The following is a 15,925-nucleotide window of genomic DNA, read 5'->3' as shown; positions in this document are numbered from 1 at the left end:
ACCACAAATGGAGGCTGTGGGAGTGAGAAGGTGGATGGAGAGGAGGTGGGGATTAAGTAGGGGCCCATGAGGAGCACAGGAGACCAAGACCACAGAGACCAAGCTGGCCAACCCCAGGCAAGCCTGCCTCATGGGTAGACTCCCCTGCTGGGAGCGGGAAGACGGTAACAAGGACCACAGAGAGTTCAGGGAGAGAAGCAACCACCCCCCACCTTGTGATTGACAGCAAGTCTCCACTCCTATCGTACTTTCTCCCCAAAAATCTCTGGCATGCCTAAGGCACACATCAAATGTACAGATGGGAAAATCAAAGCAACGGAAGGTAAACATTTGCATATGTTTCAGAATGAGTTCATTGTGGATCTGACCCAGGAACTCAAGGTCTTGATTCCAAACACGGAGATCTGTCCCTGAGCCAGAAAGCTCTCTCCTTCCTGGGCTTGCATACGGTCAGGGTTTGCACCCGTCCTCCCTAGGCTGCTCCTCATCAGACAGGTTTGAGGGGCAGTTCCCAAACCCCGCCAGAGGGAGTCAGCACTTCCCAGTCAGGCTGTGGTTGTCCCTTTGGGGTCACCCCAAAGAGTAAATGCTAGAGAGGTTTATTACCCCCAAAATCCAGAAAGTAGGGGCCTCACCCTGGAACTCTCTATTGTCAGATGGGTGTGGCAGGGCAGTCTGGTAGTAGAGATGATGGTGACCTCCTCTTTGTCCTGTGAAGATGGGTTCTTGGAAGTTCAGCCACTTAACAGACACATTTGAAAAACAGAGCTTGAAAATAAACCCAAACAAAAATTCATGAACTATATATACTCACTCTCAGTGGTCTGGGCAGGTGTGAGCAAGATCGGCCTTTGCACACTGGGAAGAATTGCCCCAACAGCAGGAACCACTTCACACACACCAGGAACCTCTCCAATGTCCCCTCCAGAGGGGCTCCCACTATACTCTTCTCCAGTGTTGGGCTGTGAGCCACCTAAAGATTTTTCCAACACCTCTCAGTATCTCTGTACAGTCCCTCAGGAGAATTATTCCAGAATATAGAGTCAGGTAGAACAATCTCCCCAGATAACCTGGAATGCTCTCTCCAGCCTAAGGACAGAGCATGATTTTTTTCTTTTTGCCTTGGCCCCCAGGAGGCTTCCAGTCACATCTCTTGCTGGATGAGACCTTCCAGACCATATATTTGCTGCCTCCAACTTCCTTCACCCTCATTTATAATTTTTTTGTTGGCCTAATCTGGACACATGCCATCATGTATGTGCATCATCTCAACTCCATGCTGGAAAGAGGTGGCAGTTAAATCAACAGTTAAGTTTCACTCAGGAAGAGGAGGTCAAAAGTACAATCTTGCTAGCATTTTGGGACTGTGGGAAATCCCCCTCCGCTACTGCTTTTTTTGACAGTTTCACTCTTGTTGCCCAGGCTAGAATGCAATGGTGCCATCTTGGCTCACCACAACCTCCCGGGTTCAAGTGATTCTCCTGCTTCAGCCTCCTGAGTAGCTGGGACTACAGGCATGTGCCACCATGCCCAGTAATTTTGTATTTTTAGTAGAAATGGGGTTTCTCCATGTTGCTCAGGCTGGTCTGGAACTCCAGACCTCAGGTGATCCGCCCACCTCGTCCTCCCAAAATGCTGGGATTACAAGTGTGAGCCACCACACCCAGCCAAAATCCCCTTTTGATCACTCCCCTTTTTCCCAAGTCCCCTGAGAGCAGAAAGAAAGCATCTTCTCTTTCTTCTCCTCCCTGAAGCAGGAAGAACTCGAGCAGCCCTTGGGGTCCTCCTTCCTCTCCTACCCTCAGACTCAGCTCCCCTGGCAAATTCTCCCAAGAGAGAAGAAGGAAGAAACAGTATTTCTTTGGGGACAGTGTTGTGGGTGGAGTCCTTTCTTTGCCCGCTTTCTTTTTGATTGTTTGTTTTTGAGACGGGGAGTCTCGCTCTGTCGCCCAGGCTGGAGTGCAGTGACATGATCTCAGCTTACCACAACCTCCATCTCCTGGGTTCAAGCGATTCTCCTGCCTCAACCTCCCGAGTAGCTGGGACTACAAGCCTCTGCCACCATGCCTGGCTAATTCTTTTGTATTTTTAGTAGAGACAAGGTTTCACCATGTTAGCCAGGATGGTCGCGATCTCCTGACCTCATAATCCACCCACATCGGCCTCCCAAAATGCTGGGATTACAGGCATGAGCCACCATGCCAGGCCTCTTTACCTACTTTCTAGGGAGGAGACATCCTGGAGAAATCAGTTTCTGGAATTTAACAATTAGGAATTCAGTCATAAGCTACTAAAGTATTGCTAAATTAGACTTTCTAGTTTACCCAAGCAGCTCTGGGCAGACCCAGAGTCTAGAGGCTTTAAGGAGATGCAGGAACAGGAGGTAGGCAGTGGAGAATAGTGGCTAAGAGTGTGGACCTGGGTTTGAATCCCAACTCTGCCATTTACTGGCCATCTGACCCTTGAAAAACCACTTTGTCTCTCAGAGCCTCATTTTTTCCATCTATGAAATGGGGAGAATAACAGTACCTGCTTCTCCAGTTCTCAAGAGGCCAAGAGACAGTGCCCCTACAGAGTGCACTGAGTGTGCCATGCAGGGGCACTCAGGAATGAGCAGGGCTGAGCTGACAGTAGTAGCTCATGGAAGAGGGAGAGAAAGTGCGCGTGACCCCAGAGTTCCTCACTGACAGTGACGCGGCCCTGGGCAGCGGCCCTGTTCCTTGTCTCTCCTCCCAGAAGGGATTGCTGATTCCACACAGCTCTCTGCCCCCAGCGCTTTAATCAGATCTGAGGAGCCATTTAATAACCACAACACTTCCAGCCATTAACAAAGATAAAGAGAGCACTGGAAATTAAGTACGAATCCAACTAAAAATCATGACACGTACCCACAAACCAAGTTTGATGACTGTGACGTGCTCCACCCCCATCCCCCACCGTCTCTCCCACCCACCAGCTGCCACCATTCCCCTCTGCCATGGCCAGGCTGGTCTCCTTTTCTCTGCTGTTTACTGTGAAGCCTTTTTTACACTAGAGTGCCCCTACCTTGAATGGTCTCCATTCATAGCTTTCCTGCCCTACCCACCCAGTAAAATAAATGTTGCTTCTATTCTAGGAGCTACTGGGGAAGCCCCTGGTTGACATCTAGGGCAGTGTTTTTCCAATCGTGATCAGTGAACTGCACCTACCTTGAATTACCCCCCAGGCTTACTAAAATGCAAACGCCTGGGACCTCTCCATGACCTAGTGAGTCAGAATCTCTCCATAAAAGGCCAGGAATCTGCATTTCTAGCAAGTTCACCAGGTGCGTCTGATGCACCCAAAGCATGAAAATCCATGATTTCTCTTGAGTCCCTGGCTGAGTGTCAAAGTCCAGCTAGGACTAGGCCTGGAAAATTCACAAGATAATGTAATTGAAATATCACAAACTCCCCAAGTAGCCCCAGCAAGACTACTCAGGGGATCTGAATTCTGGTCTTGGCCCTAGAGCAATAAGCTGTGTTGCCTCAAACGAGTCACTTCTCTTCTCTGGGCCTGTTTTCTCACTTACAAAAGGAAGAGCAGAGACTTGTGGGTCTCTGGGGCCATCCTGCTCTAACATGCTTGGAATTTCACTCAGGATAGGCACTTTTATAGGGCCGTCATGGTGGGAAAAGAGAATGGTGAGTCAACAGGGTTGATCCCAGAGGCCTAAGAGGGCAGTTCACAGTTGCTTTTGCCACGTTTGGTGGCTCATACTTGTAATCCCAACATTTCGGGAGGCTGAGGGAGGCAGATTGCTTGAGCCCAGGAATTTAAAAATAGCCTAGGCAATGTGGTGAAACCCCATCTCAACAACAACAAAAAATACAAAAAACTTAGCCAGATGTGGTGGCACATACCTATACTCCCAGCTACTTGGGAGGCTAAGGCAGGAGGATGGCATGGATCCAGGAGATAGAGGCTATATAGTGAGCTGAGATCGCGTGACACTGCCCTCCAGCCTGGGTGACAAGAGTGAGACCCTGTCTCAAACGAACAAAAAAGCAAACAAGGTTAGTGCCCTGACCTAGTAGGGCATTATGAGGAACGAACCCAGCATCTAGGCTGTGGCAGAGTCAGGCAGGTGCAGTCTGGAGTTGATCCCTGGGGACTGGTGTGGTACAGGGAGGAGGTCTGAGTATCAGAGGTCCAGCCCAGTAGGTTGGCTCAGAACCAGGCTCTAGGACCCACAGAGACATCAGAGAGCAAGTGGGAACACCCAGGCCTGGGGGAACAACTGCAACTTGAAGAAGGGGGGTGTCCCTGGATGGGTGTCTCCATTGCACACCTCCAGGGGGTGTCATCCCGTAGGATACAATGTGGATGCCCTCTCTAGTGTTGTGCCACATAGAGCAACATGCTAGGACTAGGCACCAGGGTCACCCCCAGGCATCCTGGATCCTGAACTTAGGGCAGCAGAACCAGTCTAGGCCTAATTCACTGCTTTGGCCATCTGGGGCATAGAGAGCAGTTGCAGAAAAGGAGGTTTCCCTACCCCTCCTGGTTGGAAACTGGAGGCCTGAGCTTGGTCCAAGGATAGCCACAGGAGGTGGGGGTGGGCTGCGGACAGCAACAGGCTCAGCAGGAACTTTCCTCAGACCCACAAACTGCTCCCAGGAGTTGTAGGCGGCCCCTCACTTTGCTCTCTGGGGCCAGGCTGCCCAGCCCCTCCCTGTTGATTCAGGAGCACTGCCAACAAAAGGGAAGGGCCCAGAGAAGGTTCCAGGCCATTCAAAGGACTGGCCAACTGGGCCCAGAAGACTGGCATTGTTTTGCTAAGAGAAATGGTTGAGAAAGCACTTAAGAATCCCTGAAATTCGGAGGGCTGCTGTCCAGAACACAGATTGCAAAAGCAAGATTTAGTGCCTTGAAGCACACCAAGTGCTTTCACCAGCAATGATCTTAACCCTGAAACAACCCTGGGGGGCGATTAATATTGTTAACCACTTTGACACCCAAGGGAGGTGGTTAATATCGTTATCCCGTTACACCCAAGGAAGTGGGCCCTAGGAAGTCACAGGGTAACAGGGGCAGGGCTGGGCCTCTGCCTAGGCCTTGTTTCCACGGCAGCACTGACCACCAGATCTTCACAGGGGCTGGAAGTGCCAGAAACGGCCTAACCCTGGTGCAGGACAACTGGGTTCAGTCACCACAAGACTAGGGAGCACTGGGTAGCAAAGCTGGGGGTTTATAAGAGGCCAAAAAGTGTTCATGTCTGAGCCTCCAAAGGGACAGCAGCCCCCACTTAGAGTCATCCCCCAAGGATCACCTCTGAGAATCTGATTCTCTCTGGTGGCCTAACAGGAGCCATAAGAAAACCTGTTTTGTCCTCTCTGTTCAATTCTTGAAAATATTCGCCATTCAAAGGGAACAAATCTCAACCTTTCTGCTTGGTGAGCCTTCCCCAGCCAAATGTCAGGGGGTCTGTATGACACGCAGTCACTCACTCACAGCTTTCAAATTCTCTTTATTAAAAATCTTTTTTTATCTCTTTTGTAAAAACAAACACTTTGCAGTCAGTTATACAGATCAGGAAAAGTAGTGACAATTTATAGGACACTCAACAAATTTCAATACTATACAAGTTCAAACTTAGTGTTTTTGTTTTTCTCATAAATTCAAAAAACAAACTCTGGTCCAGTTCAAGTATAATCTAATTACCTAACGGGTCACAGCCTTGGGCTGTCCAAGAATGGGAAACCCCGATATACTAACGGCTGCTGCTCACACCATTGAATTTTCCAAATTGTTTGGGAATACTGTCTAGATAGATGATATTTGGGGTGTTCACAATGAAAAGAAAATTATACAGGCCTTTTGTTATATTAACCCTGGGGTAAATATGAATCTGTTGCTCAAGGTGGCAATTGCTCTTCAGCATTGTTTTCTGGGAGATACTTTGAAATGGTTGACAAAACACTGAAGAAAGGCTTTAAAAAATAAATCAATATTTTCCTAGTTGCCTTTAATACTGCATTGTGTGTGGCACACATAGGAATAAAAAGTGCAAATCATGGGGTCGGTGAAGGACCATGCCAATGGAATTGTATAAAAATAAATAAAAATAAATACATATGTACACACAAGTATAGACTCTTGGATGATTTTTAAACTGAAGGTTCTGATTGAATGCAGATAGCGCCTCGTCTCTCTCCCTCCCAAGGGCTCTCCCTAGCTTTCCAGCATGAAGATCAGTCTATCAACAAGGGAGCCATAACATTACATGACCATCTGGATTTCCATGAAAATGCTTCTGGGGATGGGGGGTTGGGGAAGGCAGGGGTGGCGTGGGGAATGAGCTGGTGAAGTCTGCTCCCACTTTGCTAAGGGATAAATCGTCCAGTCTCTCTTATAATGTACAGTTCTAGCCTCCGATGGAAGATGTGGGCTTTTTCTAGCAAAGCTCAGCAAAAAGGACAAAGAACTGCCCCCAGAATTCCCTCCAGTGGGAAGAAAGACACACAGGAGCAAAGGTTTTCTGAGAAATGCAGGAGGCATAGCTGGTGTCCAGAATGCCAGGTTCAAATTTGTGGAGTTGGCCAGGGGAACAATCTGAGCTGAGCCATGGTCTTCAGACTTTATTTGAGATATCAACTTTTCAGCAGCCCCCATATGGTCTTGTCAAAAGATAAAATTACAACAAATTTAAAGATCTTAGTTGGCTTTTATTTTTGATTCTAGAACTGGGCAACACGTCATTCTATAAAATAGTGTTCCCATGAGCTGAGCGGAGGAGGTTGGCTTTATAGACAGAAAAGGGCTGAGGAAAGCAGACACAAAGAACAAACACCAGACTGGACGTCTCAAAGTTGCCTTCCTTGTAAAGGTTAAAACCAAGGACACGTCTTCATCATGCTGGTTAAAACTGGCCTGTTTGGGGATTTGGCTATTCTTTCCCTCTCTCTCTCTCTCCCCCTGCCACCCGTCTCCCTCCACCGATTTCTTGGAAGGCAGAACTTTAACATGAGTGACTCCCTTCTGTTTTAGTCTGGTGGGCCTAGTGCAGGGGCTCAGTCCAAACCAACCGCCTCCTCTAAATTGTATTTAGCAGCCTGAAGATGACGACGAGTTAGATGATGACGAGTTCAGGTTTCTCGCTTATTCCGACCTCTCTGCATCACACCTGTTCTCGCTGGGCTGCCTTCCCCTGGTGCTGGCCTTCACTGTTTGCTCTCACTGGCTTCCAGGAGTCTGTCCCTGGCCGAAGACTGAATGCTTTCAGGTTTACTCTGATCGTTTTATGTTCCACATTTGTCCCCTTTGTGTGCCTCGGTTGCCTGATATAAAATGTCAGCCTTGAACTAATCTCTCTGCCCTTCTTCCATGAGTACAGAGGACAGAATGTGCAGTACACTCTCACATGCCATAAAAAGGGAAATGAAAAAAAAAACCCCAAACCCTACACAATCCCTTCTCAGTCTGCCTGCCCAAGGTCAGGAACAGAAACAGCAGGAACTGCCTAGGGGAGAGTGACCTGTCTTCCTTGTTTTATTTTTCCTGGGCTAAGCCATGGAGGGTGCTTTCAGGAGTGTCTCAGCCCATGAAAACAGCTCCGCGCCTTCCTAACTGCCCGAGGGCCTCTCTCTGGCTGTGGCAGAGCCTCATTTGCCCCAGCACCTCTATCCCACACCCTTTCATTGGAATATCAGGCTAGAGACCCCACATCCTACATGCACTGACACTCCAGTACCAGGAAGAGCAGTGGGAATCAGGACTCTTCGTAATACTTTGGTATCAAAGTCGGCACATTCAGTCCAGCCCAAGGAGCCCTCAACCATCTGTGCAGCTGGAAAGGGCCCACCTACAGATGCCCAGCAAACCTCAATGCCACTCTTTGGCTCTGCAGCCTTCTCTTTCCTTAGGGGCTATTTAAAAACCATCCTACTGTGAGGTGGATGTACCCAGAGTGCAGGCACCAAGGCTGAGTCAAGGACAGATGATATTTCCTTGTAACTTGTCTCAAGCCAATGCCATGCATTGCGGAGAGGCCAGCGTTCAACCTAAGCCCACGCCAACTGCTGTTTTAGCTGGAGGAAGAAGACGCTTCCATTTTTATTTTTAATTACAGTGAATCTGTACCAAATTCATTGTCCAGAATAGAACAAACCCTGACATCTCCTGAAATCAAGAGGAGGGAAGTAAGTTTGAAAGAAACTTATCAGAGCTTCCAAAATGAAGGGCTTTTTTCATCTTCTCTAAAATTCATTTAATTTAACTTTAAGGCCTAAGTCTGGCAGACTTCTGGAACAACTGAGAGGATGAAAGAATTATTTAAAACAGGGGGCTTTTCAAAAGGGCCCAGCTGGAGGAAGAGGTTAATGAAGCCACTCCTGGCTTCTGCCACCAGATTGTCCGTAATGTCCCCTCACTGGGACTGCAGACCCGACTCAGCTCCCCAACGCACGGAATACAAGAGACACCAGGCAGAGACACTGCCGCAGACTCACTGCAGGGCTTCGCCTGACCCAGGAATTTCCATTAAACCTTTTCCTTGCGTGACTCAGCCAGGCCTGACCCGTTATATCCCATCAAGAATTTTAACACTGTGAAAATCCCTGAGAAGTTGGATTTTGTGAAAAGAAAATGATCCTTGGCACATAAGGAGAGTGGGGGGAGGGAACAAGAGGAGAAGAAAGAAAAACAAATTGAATGATTGTTTGGGAGAAACAAGAGTTAACAGGGAGAGAGCTGGTGACCCTCAGCGGGCTGGACATGCCTGGGTGATTGGCTCCTGCAGGGGCATTTCAGGGGCATTTCATGGAGTCTCTGGGAACAGACCCAAGCAATGTGCCCTGCTTGGTTTTCCTTCCTCTCAGGCTTTAGTCCTGTCACCGGAATCAGGAAGGCCCCACTTGGCAAGCTCTCCTCTCACACCTTCCAGCAGCAGCAGCAGCAGAGGCAGAAACATCAGAGCTTTTTCCTTTCAAAGCGTGGCACGATTCCTCTGTCCTCTGGCCTCGGGCTATCTGCCCCCTCTGTCTCCTTGAGGCCCTCCTCAGCCAGCTGGGACAAATATTTCTGTGGAAAGAAGAGGGGAAGTGGAGGAAGGGACACATTATTAGGGAGGAAAGGAGGGGACATGCCTCAAACATCCCTCTCCAGGCATCTGTGCCCAGCTGTGGGGGCTACCCTCTTCCTGGTTCACAGCTCGCCCCTGGGGTGATGGAACCTATCCTAAGTACCTCATTCGGTTAGTTTACAAGTGATACACGTCTCCTGTAGAACAAGTAGAAAGTACAGATACAATAGCAAACACTTCCAAAGCCCTTATCTGGTGTCAAGTGCTGTTCTAACTGCTTGACTTACATAAGCTCATCTAACCCCAAAACAACTCTGTTTTCCAAAAACAGCCCAAGCTCTAGGCAGCTATCTATGCATAAGAGGCAGAGGGAAGGAAGCAGGAAGGCAGGGTAAATGAGCGCTGGCCTATGGCGATTGTGCAAGACAGAAGGAAGGCCTGACATTTAAGACTTTTAACAACCTGTTTCCTGTCAAGGCAGGCTAGTGGGTGGGGAGCCGAGGAGGTCTTCTGATGGATTTTAAAATGGGCCTGTCTGTTCTAACGTTGAGGGCTGCCTCTGCATGACCCCAGAACTCTCACTGCTATGACGGGCCTTAGCCTAACACAATGAGCCAGGTCGGGCCGCTCTTGGTCAACACACTGAGCCAGAACAAGGGCAGGTTTGAGGCCCCAAGAGGGGTCCTCTGACTATCAGGGCAGCAAGGAAAAGGCAAAGAGCACTGCATTAGGAGTCAGAGGGTGCATTAGGAGTCAGAAGTGTGTGCACTCTGCAGTCAGATGACCTGGGTTCAAATCCTAGCCCTTGGCAAGCAAGTTATCAAGTATCTCTGACATCTGTGAAGGGAGGAGAAAAACAGTAACTACTGCATAAGGTTGCTGCAGAGTTGAAGAGAGGCCACACAAAGCATTCAGCACAGCATCTGACACAGAATAAACCCCCACTAATGTTGGCTTTTCTTCTTAGCAGCACCAGCCATATGATTTGGGGAAAGTCACACCGCTTCTCCCAGCCTCAGACTCCTAATCTGTTACATAACAGGAACAGTGTCATCCTCACTCTCCCCACTTCCAGGATGGTTTGGAGGGTCAGATGAGAGCAGCTATGTGAGCTGACCAGGTCTGCCTCTCTCTCCATAGAAGAGACTGCAGTTGGCTTCCAGAAATGGGTGTGGCCTGACTGGAAAAGGAGCAAATCGTGGATGGCAGTAGGCGAAGCTGCTGATAGAGGGCCGGGGTTCTCCTCTGCCTTGGCTCAGGGAGGGTAAACCGAGTGCTGAGGAAGGCAAGTGAATGAATGTACACATTCCACTCCAGGGCCGGGAGCCAAGCAGGTATCTAGTTTTCCCATCAAGTGCTGATCCCGCCTGTTGATCTGAATTACTCTGGATGGGTTCTTGCAGAGCCGTGACCGGCAATGGGGCACAGCACAGGTTGCTCAGACTGAATGGAGCCTGCTTCAACCTGCTCCCTGCTTTAGGAGCAATCCCTGGGCCCCAGCTCAAGTCCTCTCAGTGGTGATAACTTTAAAAGTTGTCTGATTTAAGTGTCAGCCATCACCTGCTGCTTGGGGTGAGGTGGATGAGGCTGTGTGGGGCAGGACAAGAAATGCCTGACTTGGAGGGCCAGACTGGGTCCCACAAAGCCAGCTGAGGGAAATCATCTAGCTTGATGTGTGACAGAAATCCTATCTGGGAAGCCTGTGGTCGAAACTCCCAGCTCCCCAGCAGGTGCACTAGGTAAAGCTGCACTGCAGTCGGCTGGCACGAGGGGCTTAGCCAATGGCTACCCCAATGCACCTGAGAACCACAGGAAGGCTCTGGCCAGCTTCAGGGAGGGGAGTCTGCCTGGAGGTGTAGCCCAGAGGCTCAAAACACAGTGCAGTTCACTGTCCTGGAAAACATACATGAATTTGAATTAGAGGCCCTGGCAAGTCTGAACTCTTCCTAACTTCCAAAGTGACCTTGAGCTGTGTGGTCTCCTGAAGGGCTGCACAATCCCACTGCAAATGCTGGATGAGAGACAGGGTTCTCATACCGATGTACTGGAGCCTGATATGAGGATGGTTTACAATGCAGACTCTCAGCCCAGCCCTAGGGAAAATGAGTAAACAAGTGTAGGGTGAGATCCAGGAAACTGCATTTCAAAAAGATGCCAGCAGGTACAAGGACTAAGGTTTGAGAAAATCAGGACCAGATGATTTCCAAGACCCCTTCCAGCCCTGCCATTCTGTTGGTTTCATCTTGTTGGGAAAAGGGATGATTGTGTCTTCAAGCTAGATGACTTCCCTCAGCTGGCTCTGTGGGACCCAGTCTGATCGACCCTCCTGCTCTGGCTACGTCAGGCTTTTCTTGCCTTGTTCCAGGAGAGGCCTAGCCTTGGGCCACAGGCCCTGTGGCTCCCTCAGTCACAGAGCAGCTGCTCTCCGGAGGGAAATCAAGAGGCTTAAATGACCTGAGTTTGGGCACAGTCTATGATAGTCCCCTGCAGATGGTGACCCAGGCCTTGACATTATGGGTCTCAGTTTCCAAGACGAGTATAGTAGAGTGAAAAGAGGAAAAGTGATTCAGAATCAGGCAATCTGATCCTAGGCCCAGTAACTCACTGTGTGGCCTTGGATGAAACACATAGCTTCTCTGGGCCTCAGTTTTCTCAATTATTAAACAAGAAAGTTGGTCCATATCTGAGTTGTTTTTTTTTTTTTTTAACTAAGAGTGCACATTTGAATCTTTTAGTGAACTTTCTCAAATTACACATTCCTGCAACCTGCCTTCCACCCCGAAATTCTACTAAATATCCAACTTAGTACCTGTACTTTAGAAACCTGTCCAGATGAGTCTGGTCCATGTCCCTGGTTAAGAACAGCTAGATCAATCACTTTTAAACAATTTAATGATAATAGTAACGCCTGGCCTGGGACTTGGGTACAGCCACTGTGAGAACTTCTTGATTCGAAGTCTTGTGGTTCAAATAACTAGTCTGATTCCTTGTAGTAAAAACAGGAGGTGTCCTGAGATACTCACCCCTGGCCATCTGATATATCAGGTCTTCTTTTAAGCTACCAAAACCTAACCCATGCCAGAAGCTAATCATGAAAACCACATTCTAATATATTATATATTATAGAACATATGACCATAGTTCATTGATCTTAAGGCACATTTTTTTTCACACATTAATATCTCTAAAATAAAAATGCATTTGATAGTTGATGAAGTCTCATTGCTTCATTTGCAACATTTTTTTTTCTAGTTGATACCAAAAAAAAGTGGTGTCTTACAAATGATGGCACCTTAAACTGGGTGAAATACGGTACATAGAGTATTTTTTATATGTTGCTTTTTAACATACTATACCATTTATTTTATTTATTGCTTGTCACCTACATTAGAATGAAAACTCCATGAGAACAGGGATTGTGTCCACTTCATTGTTGTTGATAAAGTATTCCTGGTAGCTAGAATAGTGTCGGTACCTAGCGTGCCTGTGATAAGTATTTGCTGTACAGATGAACAGCTAAAAAGAACAAAGCAGTGGTTTTATTCTAGCAAGAAGGAATGCTGCATAAGGGAACAGAAACAGAGAAATATCTACAACTAGAACATCTGAGTCTTGTGGGAAGGGGTCAACCCCAATCATGGGCCAGGTGAACACAGGCCTAACTTGAGTTACTCACAGTATAGAGGGAGAGGTGGCTATTGCCAGAGCCAAACTCAAAGAGGATATTTAGACATGCGCTAGGAGCACAGGGGAGGCAGCCACGATGTAGAGGGCAGCTTGATGCAATCAACTCTCTGGGAAGATAAGGAGGTCTCCACATATCTTAGGAGAAGAAACTCACAGAAGCAGAAAACTGCTTGGTGTGCTTGGGGAATGGCAAGTAACCTGTGGCCTGGAGTAGGCCTTGCAGGTGGGAACTAGACTCAGAGGCAAGCAAGGCCAAGGACCCCAGACAACTGGCTCAGTTATGGAGACTGGGGAGCCCCTGGTGTGCTAGGCAAGAAGGGTGGACAGTTACCTGTAAGTTCCTATAGTGGACAGCGCTGCGGCAGTGGCTCACCTTCGCTGTCTCCTCACTTGTGTAGAACAGCCCACACAGCTTGCAATAAAACCCGGTCCTGGGAACCACGAACTCCACCCCTGGGGAAGGATGGGGAAGAGACAGGCAGGGTTAAGAAGGCATGGGAGGCAGGTACCTGTGTCCTGGCAGCCATCAGATGGAAATGGGAGCCACAAGCTCCACCCCTCACTTGCTGTTGACCTTGGCAGGTTACCGAGATTTTCCAAGCCTCAGTTTCCTCATCTGCAAAACAATCACAAAGAAACTCACACCCACTTCATTCACAGGTGATTGTGAATGTAAGGGATGGACTCGGCAGTGTGGTAAGTACTGCGCCACTCCACGGCCTGCAGCTATCCTGGGGGGATCTAGGTCCAGGTTCTCCTACTGTCAGCCTCCTTCCAAGAAGAGAACAATGAAGGTGATTTCTGACATTTCTGTTATTTCACTTGCTGGATTTCATTTCTCTACACCCTACCTGTCTTGTAGCTGCTGTGACCAGGACTCTGGAAGAATTCTCTCATTTTTGTTGGTTTATTTTAGAATTATGTTCTTTACAGAAAATAAAAAAGTAAATAAAAGGAAGAAAAAAAAATCACCCAGAGTCGCTCCAGTCCAAATGTTCTCCTCCACATGATTAACCTATACGTGGGCCGTTTTAGTTACACCCTAATTACAATTCTGTCCTCTTGTCTTCATGTAATTGTCTATCATTGACATTTTCCCACTTCCTCTACTCTTTACATCTGAACCATCAATTAGCATTTCATTTGTCATTTATTGAATATAAGTCCCAGAATTCTGGGAGGCCTTTTGATTCCAAGCAAAGGAAACAATGGCACCGCCGCCACAGAGGAGTGGCAATGTCACAGCCAGGGGATTCATCACTGAAGTGATGGTGGCTGCTCCAGCCTCCGTCAAGGTGTTTTGCAGGTCACAGTTCTCCTCTTGAAGACATGGTCAGTCAGTAGAGTGGAAAGGGCCCAGCTCTGAGAGGGTCCTGGCCAGACACTAAGAACCCATGTGACCTGGGGACAGTCAGCTGAACTGTTCCTGGGGCTCAGTTTCCTCACCTGAGAATGGAGGCAGGAATACATGCCTTGTTTACCAGGCACCTGACTGCAGCTCCAGCCAAAGGGCAGAGCCGTGACAAGCAGGACCCATCAGGGAACTAAGAGAGAGGGGTGATGCTTGGAACGCCCAATCCCACTTGCAGGCTGGGGGACAACCCTCTCCTCTGCCGGGGCTGGGTGATGGACCAAGTTCTGGCCACCCTGGGCAGAAGGGAGGAAGGGGCCTGGGAATGGCACAGGTAGGGGAACAGTAACTTGTTGCAGGGATGGGGACAGGGGAGGTCCCTACTCCTGACAGCGTCTGCTCCAAGGTACAGCATGGCTGCCTGCAAGCCCAGCTGCTCGGGTTGCTTTGCTTTCCTCCTCCCGCCTCCCAGGACACCGAGCTAAGTGCCTAGGATACCCTGTCACAGGGAAGCAGCCGAGACTTGTCATTAGAACTCTTTCCATTTCAAAATAGCCACTTATCAATGTGAAGGGCAGCTCTGAGGGAGGGAAAGGGAGGAAAGGAGGGAGCCCAGGAGGCCTGCTGGGACTGACAGTGGTGCTGCATCTGGGGCCTGAGGTGTCCTTCTCAGCTTGGCTTTCTCTAACTGCCACGTCGCAGGCTGCATGCCAGGCCCTCAACAGTGGTCCAAGAAGTGAGGGGGCCCAGGAGCCTGACAGACGGTTGAGTGTCCTTCCCTTCCTCTCTGCCAAGGATGGAAAAGTGGCCCCAGCTTGGCCCGGGGGGGGGCTGGTTCTCCCCTCCACCTTACAAACAGGCCATGACTCCCGGCTGTTCGTGCTGGCAGAGGTGCATTCAGCAAGGTCTGCTCCTTCTCCATTGCTACAAAATAATTATCCCTTTGCTTCTGCTCTGCAGAGAGCCGAGACCCCCCACCATCCAGGAGAGGGGCAGCTGGGAAAGAAGAGGGCTTTGATCAGAGCCACACTCAGTCTCATCCCAGCCCTTAAAGATGAGCCAGCCGGATGGTACCAGGAAAGAAGCACTGAAGTTTTCATTAAGCCTCCTGTTGAGTCCTGAGTCCCTGTCTGGGGACTCCCAGAAGGGGCACAGCTGCCCTAGGAGCTACCACAGAGCCGGAAGCAGGGATTAAGCTGGTAGCCCAAGCTCCCAGCAGGGTAGCCACAGCTATCCTCTGCAGGTTCAGAGAGATTTCACTTGGACAAAGACTTCTGCCAAAAAAGAAAGAAAGAAAAAGAAAAACAACCTTGGAAGCCACAGTGTCATGTAGAGTCAAACCCAGCTCTTTTCCTTCTGCTTTGTGACCGCAGGCACACTGTTTACCCTCTCTGAGATTAGTTTCCTCAACTGTGAAATAGGGACAAGAATGCCACAGATGAGGTTTAGGACAATCACCTATTACTTTGCCTGGTGCTTAAAAAATACTGGTTTGGAGACACATGTTTGGTGGCAGCTTTCTTCCCTGGCCCCTGCCCCACAGGTCTGGGCAGTACCAGGCAGCCACAAGGCAGCACTAGGGGAAGAGAAGGCTGGGTGGAGAGAAACCCCAACAGCTGGAAACTTGTTCCAGAATAACTGGGGGTTGCTGCAGACACCACAAATCCCACAGCACAGCTCAGGACACTTCTGGAGTGTGAAGGGAACGCGAGGAGGCAGCCACACACTGCCCCTGCCCTCATGTGTTCTGGAGCCACTCAGTCCTCCATTTTCCAGCCTCTAGTAGGATCAGTAAAGCTGCACTTGGCTTCTAATAATAGCTCATGGCACGGGTAATTATAACTCTG

At 49.0% G+C, this 15,925-nt stretch overlaps 1 protein-coding gene across 9 annotated transcripts in view; it reads right to left on the bottom strand.

The window, feature by feature from the left end:
• Positions 1–5,471: 5,471 nt before the first annotated feature.
• Positions 5,472–15,925, bottom strand: part of RBM20 (RNA binding motif protein 20) — a 207,810-nt gene continuing 197,356 nt past the window's right edge. For 3 of the 9 annotated variants that reach the window (XM_035269060.3, XM_017979304.3, XM_017979305.3), the window contains exons 13-15: positions 13,059–13,180; positions 12,427–12,556; positions 5,472–9,039 (exon numbers count right to left, since the gene is read on the bottom strand). In XM_035269060.3, the coding sequence (XP_035124951.1) occupies positions 12,428–12,556; positions 13,059–13,180 (251 nt within the window). In that variant the 3' untranslated portion in view covers positions 5,472–9,039; position 12,427. The remainder of the gene's footprint in view (positions 9,040–12,426; positions 12,557–13,058; positions 13,181–15,925) is intronic. The other 6 variants (XM_002756592.6, XM_078346481.1, XM_078346483.1 and 3 more) reach the window with 2 other exon arrangements.

Source organism: Callithrix jacchus, chromosome 12, assembly GCF_049354715.1.
Source record: "Callithrix jacchus isolate 240 chromosome 12, calJac240_pri, whole genome shotgun sequence".
Lineage (NCBI taxonomy): Eukaryota > Metazoa > Chordata > Mammalia > Primates > Cebidae > Callithrix > Callithrix jacchus.
This window is presented reverse-complemented; position numbering and strand designations above follow the sequence as displayed.